The sequence below is a fragment of the Aquarana catesbeiana genome, linkage group LG01 (assembly GCF_042186555.1).
Source record: "Aquarana catesbeiana isolate 2022-GZ linkage group LG01, ASM4218655v1, whole genome shotgun sequence".
In the NCBI taxonomy this organism is placed as follows: Eukaryota; Metazoa; Chordata; class Amphibia; order Anura; family Ranidae; genus Aquarana; species Aquarana catesbeiana.
In genome coordinates, this window is record NC_133324.1 from 121,779,664 (window position 1) to 121,792,443 (window position 12,780).

At 42.3% G+C, this 12,780-nt stretch overlaps 1 protein-coding gene across 3 annotated transcripts in view; it reads right to left on the bottom strand.

Annotated features, from left to right (window-relative positions):
- Positions 1–2,102: 2,102 nt before the first annotated feature.
- Positions 2,103–12,780, bottom strand: part of SREK1 (splicing regulatory glutamic acid and lysine rich protein 1) — an 87,869-nt gene continuing 77,191 nt past the window's right edge. For all 3 annotated transcript variants that reach the window (XR_012243129.1, XM_073623458.1, XM_073623469.1), the window contains one exon: positions 2,103–8,130. Coding sequence is in view for 2 of the 3 variants with exons in the window: in XM_073623458.1 (XP_073479559.1) it covers positions 8,115–8,130 (16 nt within the window). In the remaining variant the exon portion in view is untranslated. The remainder of the gene's footprint in view (positions 8,131–12,780) is intronic.

Genomic DNA, 12,780 nt, shown 5'->3' on the forward strand with positions numbered 1-12,780 from the left:
GAACGGCTCTGCACTGTTTACATAAAATCGTGGAAATGCCCGATTAAGATTGTGAGGGGGGTAAATCCAGAGCGTGATTTTTTTTTAATGATAGATCGTGCAGCTCTAGCTAAATTTAAAAAAAAAGTTTTACTATTATGGGACAGTTTTCCTTTAATATATATATATAAAAAAAAAAAAAAAGAAAGGACATCTCCATAACCAATTACTACAAGGTATAATGCACCTGAATGCACAAAGTAGTTGTGATGATATCTATGGTCAAAGTTGCAAAATTGTGTTTAGGCATTAAGATTTGTTTTACCCTTCGGCATGAAGGGGTTAAAGCCAGAGAGATCTCCACGCCAGATTAGAGAAAAGCCAAAATGCACTCCACAACATAATGTCAAGGATGAAACTAACAAGCATTACAGCAGGCGAAACAGGCTTTCCTTGTACAATGGTAAACCTTTTTGGAGATCAACTTTCTTGCCTTAAAGCTAGAGTTAACAGAGTCGAACACCCCTCTCCATCAAGATGTGGGCTTTAACAGCCATAAGCAGTCTTCCAAGGCATCCACCAAGAAACTCAAAGCTCTCGAAAAATCTACCAGGATGCACCAAATGGCAGGATCGCCCAAGTCCAATTCACTGTGCAATGTGATGCTCTAGCAAGGTGCGTTGGGGTGCCACCCAATAAGAAAGTATAATTTTGAGTCATTAACAGGTGCATCTCTGCAAAACACAGAGACTGAAGATGACTGAATAATGCCCATGTCTTCTATGGCAGTATTTAGTGTGCCAGTGAATCAGAGGACTCAAATCTTCTAGTTTATCTGATAAAAGTGGTAGATGGACAGACCAGCTACACGCATGGGTGCTCAGCCCATGGCCCTTCAGCTGTTGAGGAACTACAAGTCCAATGAGGCACTACAGGGATGACAAGCACAAGCATGACCCCCAAAGGCAGTGGCATCTTAAGGCTTGTAGTTTCACAACAGCTGGGAGGGCCACAGATTGAGCACCCGTGTACTAGGGGTGTTGAATATAAATCGCAGCATCACGATTCAGACATTTGCGATTCTGCAGCGATGCTGAGAGTCAGTCGACTCGATCTCGGATGACATCCGGCACTCCGTGCAGTGCTCTTCTTCTCCTGGATAAACGCAGAGGCAGACCCTGCCTGGTAGATAAAGCCCCCTGCCCCGCCCACAGATGGACACTAAAGCAGAAAATCAGCTGATTGCCAGTAGAGTGCAGGAGGACCAAACGTCAAGAGAGGCATCGCTGGAGGCACCAGAAGGGAGAAGAGAGGCAGAGACACACTGAGCATGGTCGAGGGGGAACAGACTGACAGAGCAGGTGAGTGCCAGTGTCACTAATCCCACCATCCCTGCCACCCCACTATCCCTCTGCCACTGAGCCCTTCCTTCCATCCTATCCATCCCTCTGCCACTGATCCCATCCCCACCATCCTTCTGCCACTGGATCCCTTCCATCCCTTGTCACTGATCTCATCCATCCCACCATCTCTCTGCACCTGATCCCATCCATCATCCTTCTGCCTCATCCCATCCCCAACCACCATCCCTCAATCACTTATAAATGCACAAAATATGACAGGAATGCATTACAGGTCTTTGTTAAAACAATCTACTGAGCAGCCCAGACCTAGTTTGTGAGAAAGTCAGCCTATTCCACATTTTCACAGCTCTTACGGCAAAGAAGCCTTTCAGTTTTCCGCTAGGATGTAAAAAATGCCCCTTTGTTCTCTGTAATGAACTGAAAGTGAATAACTTGTAGCCCTTGCATGGTTATGAAAATTACCCTCCCCAAATAGAATATTGCACTAAGAGTTCTTCTGACTGCTTCAAATTTTGCCTAAAAACCATGGGCAGTAATTGTGATGCATCATAGAATCGAATCGTGAGACCAGTGAAGATGCACACCCCACTGCGTACAATCATATTGCCTCTCTAAAGTCCATTACTATATGTTGCAAAAGCAATAGATACAGACAGCCCGGATTTATCATACTCCTCTTATCTGACCAAACACTAATAGCCTTGCCAGATCATTTGTAAAGTATGACTAAATCAAACAAACCCACTAAAAACACACACATTTGTATGACAGTTCATTTATTAATATTACACTTCAGACATATAGCTGTTTTAATGAGGAAAAGACTCACATTAACAGGGAAATAACAGTTACAGGTGTAGAAACATCCACCTTTTACTTACTTGCTACGTTCCACCAATTTCAGTGTTCTGAGCACTTTTTCTGACCACTCTGCATAAAGTAAAACTCCAGCCAATACTTTAGTTTTGGATAGTGTGGGGAAGAGCGAGAACCTCTACAGCCTCCATCTCCACTGGGGAGGCTATGACGGCTGCAATTACAGGTCCATAGAAGAATTCTATGGCTGTCACCGAAACTGGAAAAGATTCCCATTAGAAGGTATATCCCCTCCTTGACTCCTGAAACAACTTTAAGAGGTTTATATTTCCCTCTACTTCAGGTATATTTCCACTCACCTCCTGTCCCTTTGGCCCAGAAAGCAAAAGGACATATTTAAAAAAAATAAATAAATAAAAAAAAAAAGCACTTGACTTAAGTTTTGCTTTAAGGGGTCTATTTATTCAAACATTTTTGTGCAAATGCCTCAAGCATTTACACACCATCTCAAAAAAATCCCTGTATTATGTGTATTTCCCATCCATTGGCTATGATGTAGTTTTTCAGGAAAATGACACATTATTGCCACTGGATGGAGTTGACAATAGGAAATGCACATATTACGTGACATTTTTTTTTAATAGACAGGCCCAATAGTGTCAGAGGGAATCCATACTCAGTCTGAAACTGACAGATTGCAATAACAGAGCAGCATAGCCAAGTAACCTCTTTGCAGGTGTTACTTTAAACCATTTTGGTGGAGATCTTTTAATGTCCCTAATTAGCAGTCATGTAAGACTCTGCACTGTTAGAAGGCACTGAAGCATTACTTGTGCTTTACAGTGAAGCATATTTTTCACACAATATCCTATCCTGTTTATTGAACCTGAACATTGCAGTACAATAGTAGTGTTTCCTGGGCCTTAAAATATAAAGGCAGTTAATCTTGTTCCCTGTGCCTCCCCCCCACCCATGCTGTTCCCGTCATTAAGGGACAGACAGCAAACCATAGAAGACAATGCCTGGCATGTCCAGGACCATACAGTGCATACAAGCCTCAGCACTGCAGTATGCAGCAGCTTGTTCTCTGCCAGCACTTTGAAACTCACACACGTGCAGTGGGCTTCCACAAAGTAATGCAGTAACTAATAGGAGGTTAGTGGTCTATAGTAAACATCAAAAGAAAGCACCACATCGACTGTACAGGCTGCACAGAGCACTACCACTGCACAGCCAAAGCATAGACCGAGAACCCCGGCAAGAAGCAACCGGGCACCTTAGGCAGGGCGACAGTGAGTTGCAAATCCAACAAGCAACCCAATTAATATGCATACCATTTAGTTTAGAGCACTTGCCATATTTTTATGTTACACCATACAGTCAGCTCCTTGAAAACCTGTTGTAAGAAATACAAGGCTACAGTCTTCATAAAAATCTCCACTGTCTCCAACTTCAATACTTTTTAGGTGACTGAATCTGATCAAATATGTAGATAAAGAAAACCAGAAGTCTTTACGTACATACTTATTCTGCTCAGTTATTTAAAAGGATTGAAGCTAGACAGTTAGCACAGCACCCAGGCAACTAGCATTTTCAGGAGAGGTCAGTAATGGCAGCATTAATGGTTCTCTCATAACAGATGTCCTTTAAAGCCTCACTGTTGCTGTGTTGAAAAACATGTAAAAAAGACATACCCTGTAGAAGCAGCTTTATACTTTCGCTTTCCAAAGGTGGTATATTTAATCTTTGCTGTTTTCAAGAGTAATTGCTATCCAACACTTCCAGGGCTGTCAGATCATATACACAGCAATTGGTGCTGTGGTTTCTTCCGGGGGACCAAAGTGGAAACTGCTGTTCAAGGTTTCTAAATGTAAGATAATGCACCTAGGGAAAAAGGATCCCTTGAGAGAGGACATTAGGGGTACAGTGTTGGCCAGCACTACTGAGGAAAAATATTTGGGGGTACTTATTTCGGATGATTGCAAAATGAGCAAACAGTGTGATCAGGCAGTGAGGAGTTAATAGAATTCAAGGATGCATCGCTAGAGGGATCCCCAGCAGGAGGAAGGAGGTCCCAATTCCCCTATATACATTTTTGGTTTTCACTAGAGGGATTACCAGCAGGAGGTCCTGATTCCCCTATATAAATATTTAGTTATCACTAGAGCAATTACCAGCAGCAGAAGAAGATACCAATTCCCCTATATAGACCTTTAGTGAGACCTCATTTAGAATACTGTGTCCAGTTCTAGAGACCTCACTTTCAAAAAAGATATTGATTAAATAGAACGAGTCCAGAGACGAGTAATAAAAATGGTGAAAAGTCTGAGGAATAAAACATATCAAGAGCGATATCAGGAACTTAATATGTACAGTCTGGAGGAAAGAGGAGACATGATTGAAACCTTTAAATGCATCAAGGGGTAAATAAGGTTCAGGAGGGCAGTTTTTTCAATATGAAACCAAAATTAAGAGCACATGACCTCAAACTAACTGGAGGAAAGTTCAAAACTAATCTTAGAAAGTATTATTTTACTGAAAGCGTAGTTGATGCTTGGAATAAACTTCCAGCAGAGGTAGTGACTCAATCAACAGTAAATGGCTTCAAACATGCTTGGGACAAATACTATACTCAGGCAAAAGTTAACGGGAAAAAAAAAAATTACAAAACGTATAAGAAATAAAATGAAAAATGGGCAAACTCGACGGACTACTTGGCATTTTTTTGCAGTCACTTTTCTGTTTCTAGGTTTAAATAGTACACATGGATAGAAGACCGATCTGATAGCAGCTCCCACAGTTCTTCAAGAGAGCAAAGATCCCACGCTAAATTTGCCGGAAAAGAAAGTATAAAACCCCTTTTACAGGGTGGAACATTTTGAATTGTTTTAATGCAGCAACAGTGTTCCTTTAATACTTATTTAATTCTGAAAATTCCATAATTCTCAGTACGTTTAGGCTCTCACCTTTCACATTGCTGCTGTTAAGTTAGTGCGTGCCATGTGTCTATGCAATGCATTACAGTAAACCTGATCTAGCCTTAAAAGCACCTAAAGGTATCAGAGCTAAAGTATCTGTGTCGATCTTTAAATAAATCTTTATGGAGCCCCTTTGATTCTAGACCTTATAGGCCTAAAATTCTATTCAGGTTGGGACTAAAGCATTACTGGGAAAGGGTTAGAACCTCTGTCACGAGTGGAAGTCTTCTCAAAGTGATGGGAAATTCTGAAACAAGTTTCTTCATTTGAAGGTATTCCCTCTACTTCTGCTCAAGTAACTACTGTAAAACCCAGGGAAAATTGCAAGGAAAAAAAAAAAAAGAGGTTCTAACCCATTATCTCTCAAAAAAAAAAAAAACTAAAGAAAAAAGATAAGCTAGAGTTTTACTTTCTGCCCCTCCCAAGTCATTTACTGTCAAATGCCCAAAGTTTCTACTGTCCACCAAGGCTCTGACAGGTGAATGATGGGGCATGAATCTTACAGAAAGACCTAAAGTGTTTAACAAAATGCTAACGGGTAAGCTTTTATAGCAGAAGAAACTGTGTATGTCTCATCTGTCATAAAAGCTTCTACCTTACTTGTCAGCTTACCTATTGAATGTACACCAGCCACTCATGTGGTGGATGCTGGGGAAAATTAACTTTCACGCAGATGCGTAGGAATAAATGTCAGCACAAGCCCACCAAGCAAGATGACCGAAGATGCTGAACCTGGAAGACAAAATCAACGGTGGCAAAGAGGGAGATGGCTCCCATTGAGTCTCTGAAGGATGGTGCTTTGGCAAGCAATACTATCAAAATGTGTAAATATGCTCTGCATACCTGCACATAATGTAACCTGGGGACCCTTAACTTTTGAGGGAGCCTGAGGCTCTTTCTGCAGCCTAAGGCCTAGGATCCATTTGAATACTAATTGCTTGCACTTCAGCATCATAGTTACTTTAAACTAGCTTACCTTGAAATATTAGGGCACTTGACAATAGCCCAAAAAAAGTTTATGAATGAGAAAAATCACAATCTATTAAAGGATCTACCTAATCTCAAAATGTTGCAAATGCTGGAGGAACAAGATGTACGATCAAAGAGCCTAAACCAGGCATGTCAAACTAGGCCACATGCAGCCCTCAGTTGCTTTTTCCCTACTTTTATTTAATTTTTTGGAGCAGTACACATTAGCGACATGTAATGGTGTGTATCCTGTGTCCTGCAGGCAGCTCCTCCTTGTAAATATCCTCCCTTCATGCCATCTTCATGATGTTTCCCTGAGCAGCTGTCCTAGAAGCCCCAAGGCTTTCACACTGGAGCGATGCGCTGGCAGGACTGTAAAAAAAAGTCCTGCTAGCAACATCTTCGGAGCGGTGAAGGAGCAGAGTGTATACCGCTCCTGCCCATTGAAATCAATGGGACGGCGCGATTATACCGCAGGCAAATCGCCCCTGCAGAGGCGCTTTGCGGTGGTTTTTAACCATTTCTCGGCCGCTAGCGGGACGGTAAAGTGCCGCTTACAATAGCGCCGCTTTACCGCCGCCGCCCGCCCCAGTGTGAAAGGGCTCTAAGTGTCCCGATTTTAAGCGTTTTTTCCTCAAGCAGAATTGCATGTTTTTTCCAGCTTTTGCCAGGCGTTTCTCAACTAAAAGGTGTGGAGTGTTGCTGAAAAAGGGGCAGGGAGCTGCTGTTTAACCAGAAAACGCACAACAAACCGCTTGAAAAAAGCGCTCAATAAATGGTCATATCGCACTTTTCAGGCATCTCCATTGAATTCTAGTGGGCCAAAAACGCCAACCTGCCTGGAAAGTAGCTTGTGTACTTTTTTTGAGCAACAATCGTTTTGCTACAAGCGACAGGACGCTCAGATGTCAACAAGGGCTATTGAAAACAGTAGGTTATTGCTCATTGAGCGTTTTTGAGCTTCGATCTACAAGCTACAAAATGCTCAAGTGTGGGGCCTCACTGTGTTGATGGGTGAAAATCGAGGGATTTTCTTTCCTTCCACCAAAACTGAATCACGTATGAGCTGCCTAAGAGTTCTAAAATTTAATTAGACTCTGTTATCAGCGTGAGAATGGTTATACTCCATTTCATAATTTTGCAACAGAACACTTCAGTTTAAAATGTTTTATGGCATAAAAGTGTAATTTGCAATAACGTTAATTACTGACGTTATGTTGGTGTGGTCCTCGGGAGACATAGTGCAGCCATTTGAAGGATTTATTCCACTCAATTTGGCCCACTGCTTCATGCCTTGACAAGCCTGGTCTACCCAAATATCATGTGGTCAGTCCAATCAAAAATTGGTATATTTTATGGACCTAAATTGAGTAAAAAAGGTCACAAAAAAAAAAAAAAAAAAAAAAAAAAACACACAAATGACATCCTCACATGGTTATCTGCAGAGCACACATTGTCCCCAAGGTCAACATGTACATTGCAGCTTTTTTTGTACTAAAATCCCAGAGGGAACAATTATTGGTCAGTTGCAGTTGTATGATTTGTGAAAATAATGAGCAGATAAAATAAGAAAACTTTTATATACAACTTTCTTAAACCTCGATTCTTTGCCTCACAATGATTGCACCATGGCGGTTTAAAAAAAAAACAAAAAAACAGGCCGACTGGGCTCACAGGGTGGCTGTCATCATTAGCACAAATTTGGTTTAAAAACTAAACATGTTGGAACATGAAGAAGAGTCCTGTGATCCAATTCATAAGTTCATACGCTTACCATCACACTGTGGTAAACAGTTACTAAAGAAAAAGACGTAGAGAGTGTTGTGGTAAAGACATCATATAATGCCCACTCAGTGAAACCAACCGAAGAGTCCTTAGAGGAACAGTGCCCACAGTTGATTTAGTCCACTTTGGCTTTCCCTTCTGCACTGTCCTCATTTAGTTTATAGATCCCAACGTACTGAGGGATCCCTTCATTTTTGTCTTCTACATTCCCATTGTAGAACTGCTATGTGCTCCTTTTCCTAAAAATTACAGGAAAAAAAAAATTATCTTCAAAATTTTTCATAAAATAAACCTTTTCATCAATCTGCAGGTGCCACTGCACTATAAAGATGGCAGTGCGCCTCCTGTTAATGCTATAACCATCATACAAAATTACAGTATTTAAAAAAAAAAAATGAAAATGTAAAAAAAATAAATAAATAAAATCCCAGCACAAGACAGACTTGCCCAGCTGTTTCAGAAACAACATATGAAAGAACAAAAACATGACAATCTAATCCTTGTTCTTTTAATCAGCATAAGGGTCAAATTACACCATTTTGCTCTCTCTCTAAGTTTACTTACCCTGGTAGAATTTATGATTTCTTGGCCATTTTTCATAGAATATGAATGATAAACACAAAAACATGTTTCACTCATGGTTAGTGTTTGGCTGAAGCCATTTATTATCAATCAACTGTGTTTACTCTTTTTAAATCATAATCACAACAGAAACTACCCAAATGTCCCTGATCAAAAGTTTACTTACCCTGGTGATTTTGGCCTGATAACATGCACACAAGTTAACACAAAGGGGTTTGAATGGCTATTAAAAGGTAACCATTCTCACCTGTGATCTGTTTGTTTGCTTGTAATTAGTGTGTGTGTGTATATAAAAGGTCAATGAGTTTCTGGACTCCTGACAGACCCTTGCATCTTTCATCCAGTGCTGCACTGACGTTTCTGGATTCTGAGTCATGGGGCAAGCAAAAGAATAATAGAAGGATCAGCGGGAAAAGGTAGTTGGTAGGTATAAAACAGGAAAGGGATATAAAAAGAAATCCAAGGAATTGAGAATGCCGATCAGCAGTGTTTAAACTCTAAATCAAGACGTGGAAAATGAGGGGTTCTGTTGAACCCAAACCACGGTCAGGTAGACCAACTGGAATTTCAGCCACAACTGCCAGGAAAATTGTTTGGGATGCAGAGAAAAACCCACAAATAACTTCAGGTGAAATACAAGACTCTCTGAAAACATGTGGTGTGGCTGTTTCTAGATGCACAATGAGGAGGCACTTGAAGAAAGATAGGCTGCATGGTTGAGCCACCAGAAGAAAGCAATTACAATGCAAATGCCATAAAGTACCCCACTGACAATACGCCAAACAGCACAGAGACCAGCCTCAAACCTTCTGGCACAAAGTCATTTGGAGTGATCAGACCAAAATTGAGCTTTGGCCACAACCATAAACGCTTCAACAAGGCCTATGATAAAAAGTACACCATTCCAACTGTGAAACATGGAGGCGGATCGCTGATGTTTTGGGGATGTGTGAGCTACAAAGGCACAGGTATTTTGGTCAAAACTGATGGCAAGATGAATGTAGTATGTTATCAAAAAATACTGGAGGAACATTTGCATTCATCAGCCAGGAAGCTGCGCATGGGAGTAAATATATCAATATATCATTGAGCCACTCTGGGGAGATCTCAAAACGTGCAGTTAATGCAAGACAGCCCAAGAATTTACAGGAACTGCCCACAGGAATGGGCAGCTTTACCATCTGAGAAGATGAAGAGCCTCATCCACAAATACCACAAAAGACTTCAAGCTGTCATTGATGTTAAAGAGGGCAATACACGGTATTAAGGACTGGGGTATGTAAACTTTTGATCAGGGTCATTTGGGTAGTTTCTGTTGCCATTATGATTTAAAAAGAGTAAACACAGTTGATCTGACAGTTGACAGATTGATAATAAATGGCTTCAGCCAAACACTAACCATGAGTGAAAGAAAAGTTTTTGTGTTATCATTCATATTACCTGAAAAATGGCCAAGAAATTAAATTCAATATATATTTTTACATCATACCTGTAAAATCCTTTTCTTTGAGTACATCACGGGACACAGAGTCAGGCCGATATTCATTACCTGCTGGGACGTCCCAGAGCAATAGCCTTGAGGGGAGGGAGAAACCCTGCCAAACAAAATCCATCAGAACTTATACGGCAGCCCACAGTACACTGCGGCCGAAAGTCGAATCCTCGGCTGCTCGAACATCCACTTGACAAAATTTTGTTAACGTATGCACTGAAGACCAGGTAGCAGCCTTACAAATCTGATTCACAGATACCTGATGGCGAAAAGCCCAGGGAGGTTCCTACACCCCTGGTAGAATGAGCTCTCACCCTAAAAGGGAGGAGCTTTATGTTTCAGACCGTAGGCCTGAATGACCAATTGACAGACCCAATTGGCAATGGAAGCTGCCTGTCCCTTCTTGGGTCCTTTTGGTAAAAGAAAAAAAAAAAAAAAAAAAAAAAAAAAAAAGAAGGTCTGATCCTCGGATCTCCACAGATCTAGACAAATAAACCTTGACTGCCCTGACAATGTCCAAAGAATGCAGTAGTCTCTCTTCCGCCAAATGAGGCTGAGAGAAAAAAAGACTGATTTAAAATGAAAGGCCGACACTTTTAGCAAAAAGGATGGAACAGCTTGTAACACGACTGTCATGGTGAAGGATCAAGTACGGTTCCCTGCATGAAAGGGCCGCCAACTCAGACACCCTTCTAGCCGAGGTGATATCCATCAGGAAGGCTAGCTTGCGTGACAGAAAGTCTAATGCAATTTCCTTAATAGGTTCAAATGGTTGTTTCTGTAAAACAGACAGCACCAAGTTCAAGTCCCAAGGACACATAGGTGACCTAATGGGGGGGTGGGGGGGGGGGGGGGGGGGGGGTGGTGAGCAAGCGAGTTGCCCCTTGCATAAAGGTTCAGATCAGTGAATTGGACGGCTAAAGGCCTTTGGAAGAATACCGATAGGGCTCAAAGCCAATTTGATTTCCACAGCTGACTGTAGAAAAGAGGGAATTCTCCCAATCACATTCCCGAGGATGCCATTTTCTGGCTTCACACCAAGCAATACAAGTCTTCCAGACCTTACGATAAATCTTCCTATACCTATAATAGCTTTTCTAGCATTCACTAGAGTAGACACCACTGGTCCCGAGATGCCACGGTCCTTTAACACCCTGGCTTCAATAGCCATGCCGTCAAATTTAGAGACTGTAAATTGGGGTGGAATATAGTATAGGACCTTGAGACAGTAGATAGGGGTGACGTGGAAGCGTCCATAGCCCGTCTATTGTCAGTCCCACAATCTCCGGGAACCAGGGCCTTCTGGGCAAGGCTGGTGCCACCAAAATGACTGGAATCCCCTCTTTCCGAATCCTGCGCAACAAATGTGGCAGAAGGGGGATCGTGGAGGGAAAGCATAAACCAGGGAGTACTGGCTCCATGGAACTATCAGAGCATCTGCTCCAATTGCCAGAGGATCTCTTGTTCGAGACACAAACTGCTGTAGCTCGTTGTTGAACCTGGATGCCAGTAAGTCGACTTCTGGAATTTCCTGGAACACCTGGTGTAGGGGCCATTCCCCCGGGCAGATCTGCTGGCGGCTGAGATAATCTGCCTTCCAGTTCTCTACTCCCGGGATATGGACTGCCGACATTATTGGCACATGTCCCTCTGCCCAGGCTAGTATGTGGTACACCTCTTTCAGAGCTGAACGGCTCCTGGTACCACCTCGGTGGTTTATATTGGCCACTGCCATAGCATTGTCGGACTGAACCCTGATGGGGCAGTCCTGAAGCTCCACCATCCAGGATCATAGGGCCAGACGTACTGCCCGTAATTCTAGGACATTGTGGGCAGGGTCTGCTCTGTCCCTGACCATTTCCCCTCGGCTGTGAGCCCGTCTGGGGTCGCTCCCCAGCCTGAGAGACTGGCATCTGTAGTCAGTACTCTCCAAGTTACCAGGAGAAAGGATTTTCCCTTTCGCAGGTTCTGATCCTGCAACCACCAGTTCAGGCTTAAGCATGCCTGAGATAAGCACACTGGATAATCCAGGACTTTTCTTCTTCTGTTCCAAGCCAACAGAATGTCTTGTTGTAAAGGCCTGGAATGGAACTGGGCATAGGGCACTGCCTCGGAGGATACCATCCTCCCTAGAAGACTCATACAGAGCCGAATGGAGGGTTGTCTGGTGCCCCATATCTGACGCACCTGATCCTTCAGGGCACAGATCCTTACGGGTTGCAAGAACACTCTTGCTTGGACCGTGTTTAGAATCAGACCTAAATATTTTAGACTTTGAGCTGGTCTCAAGGCTGACTTTACGGTATTTATGATCCAGCCTAAGCTTTTCAAATACCTCACTGCGTATATTATGCTCTGTTCTAGAGCCTGTACTGAGTGATCTCTGAGCAGGAGATCGTCCATATACCCCAGCACCAGGATCCCTTGGGTCCTTAAAACACCCAGTACTGGTGCTAGGACCTTTGTGAACAGCCGGGGAGCTGTAGCAAGCCCGAAGGATAGAGCCACAAACTGAAAATGACGTTCCTCTACTGCAAAACGTAGGAACCTCTGATGAGGCTGAAAGATAAGTACGTGTAAGTAGGGCTGCAACTAACGATTATTTTCATAATCGATTCATTGGCAGATTATTGTTTTGATTAATCGATTATTCGGTTAATAACCTTAAAAAAAAGTGTGGTGTATAATTTAGTTAATATGTAAAGTTTTAAAAAAAGGTAATTTATTCTTAAATATCTCTATGCAGTGGTAAATATAAATAACCAACTATATGGTTAGGGAGCAAAATATCGAATCCACTCTGAGCATAACAGAC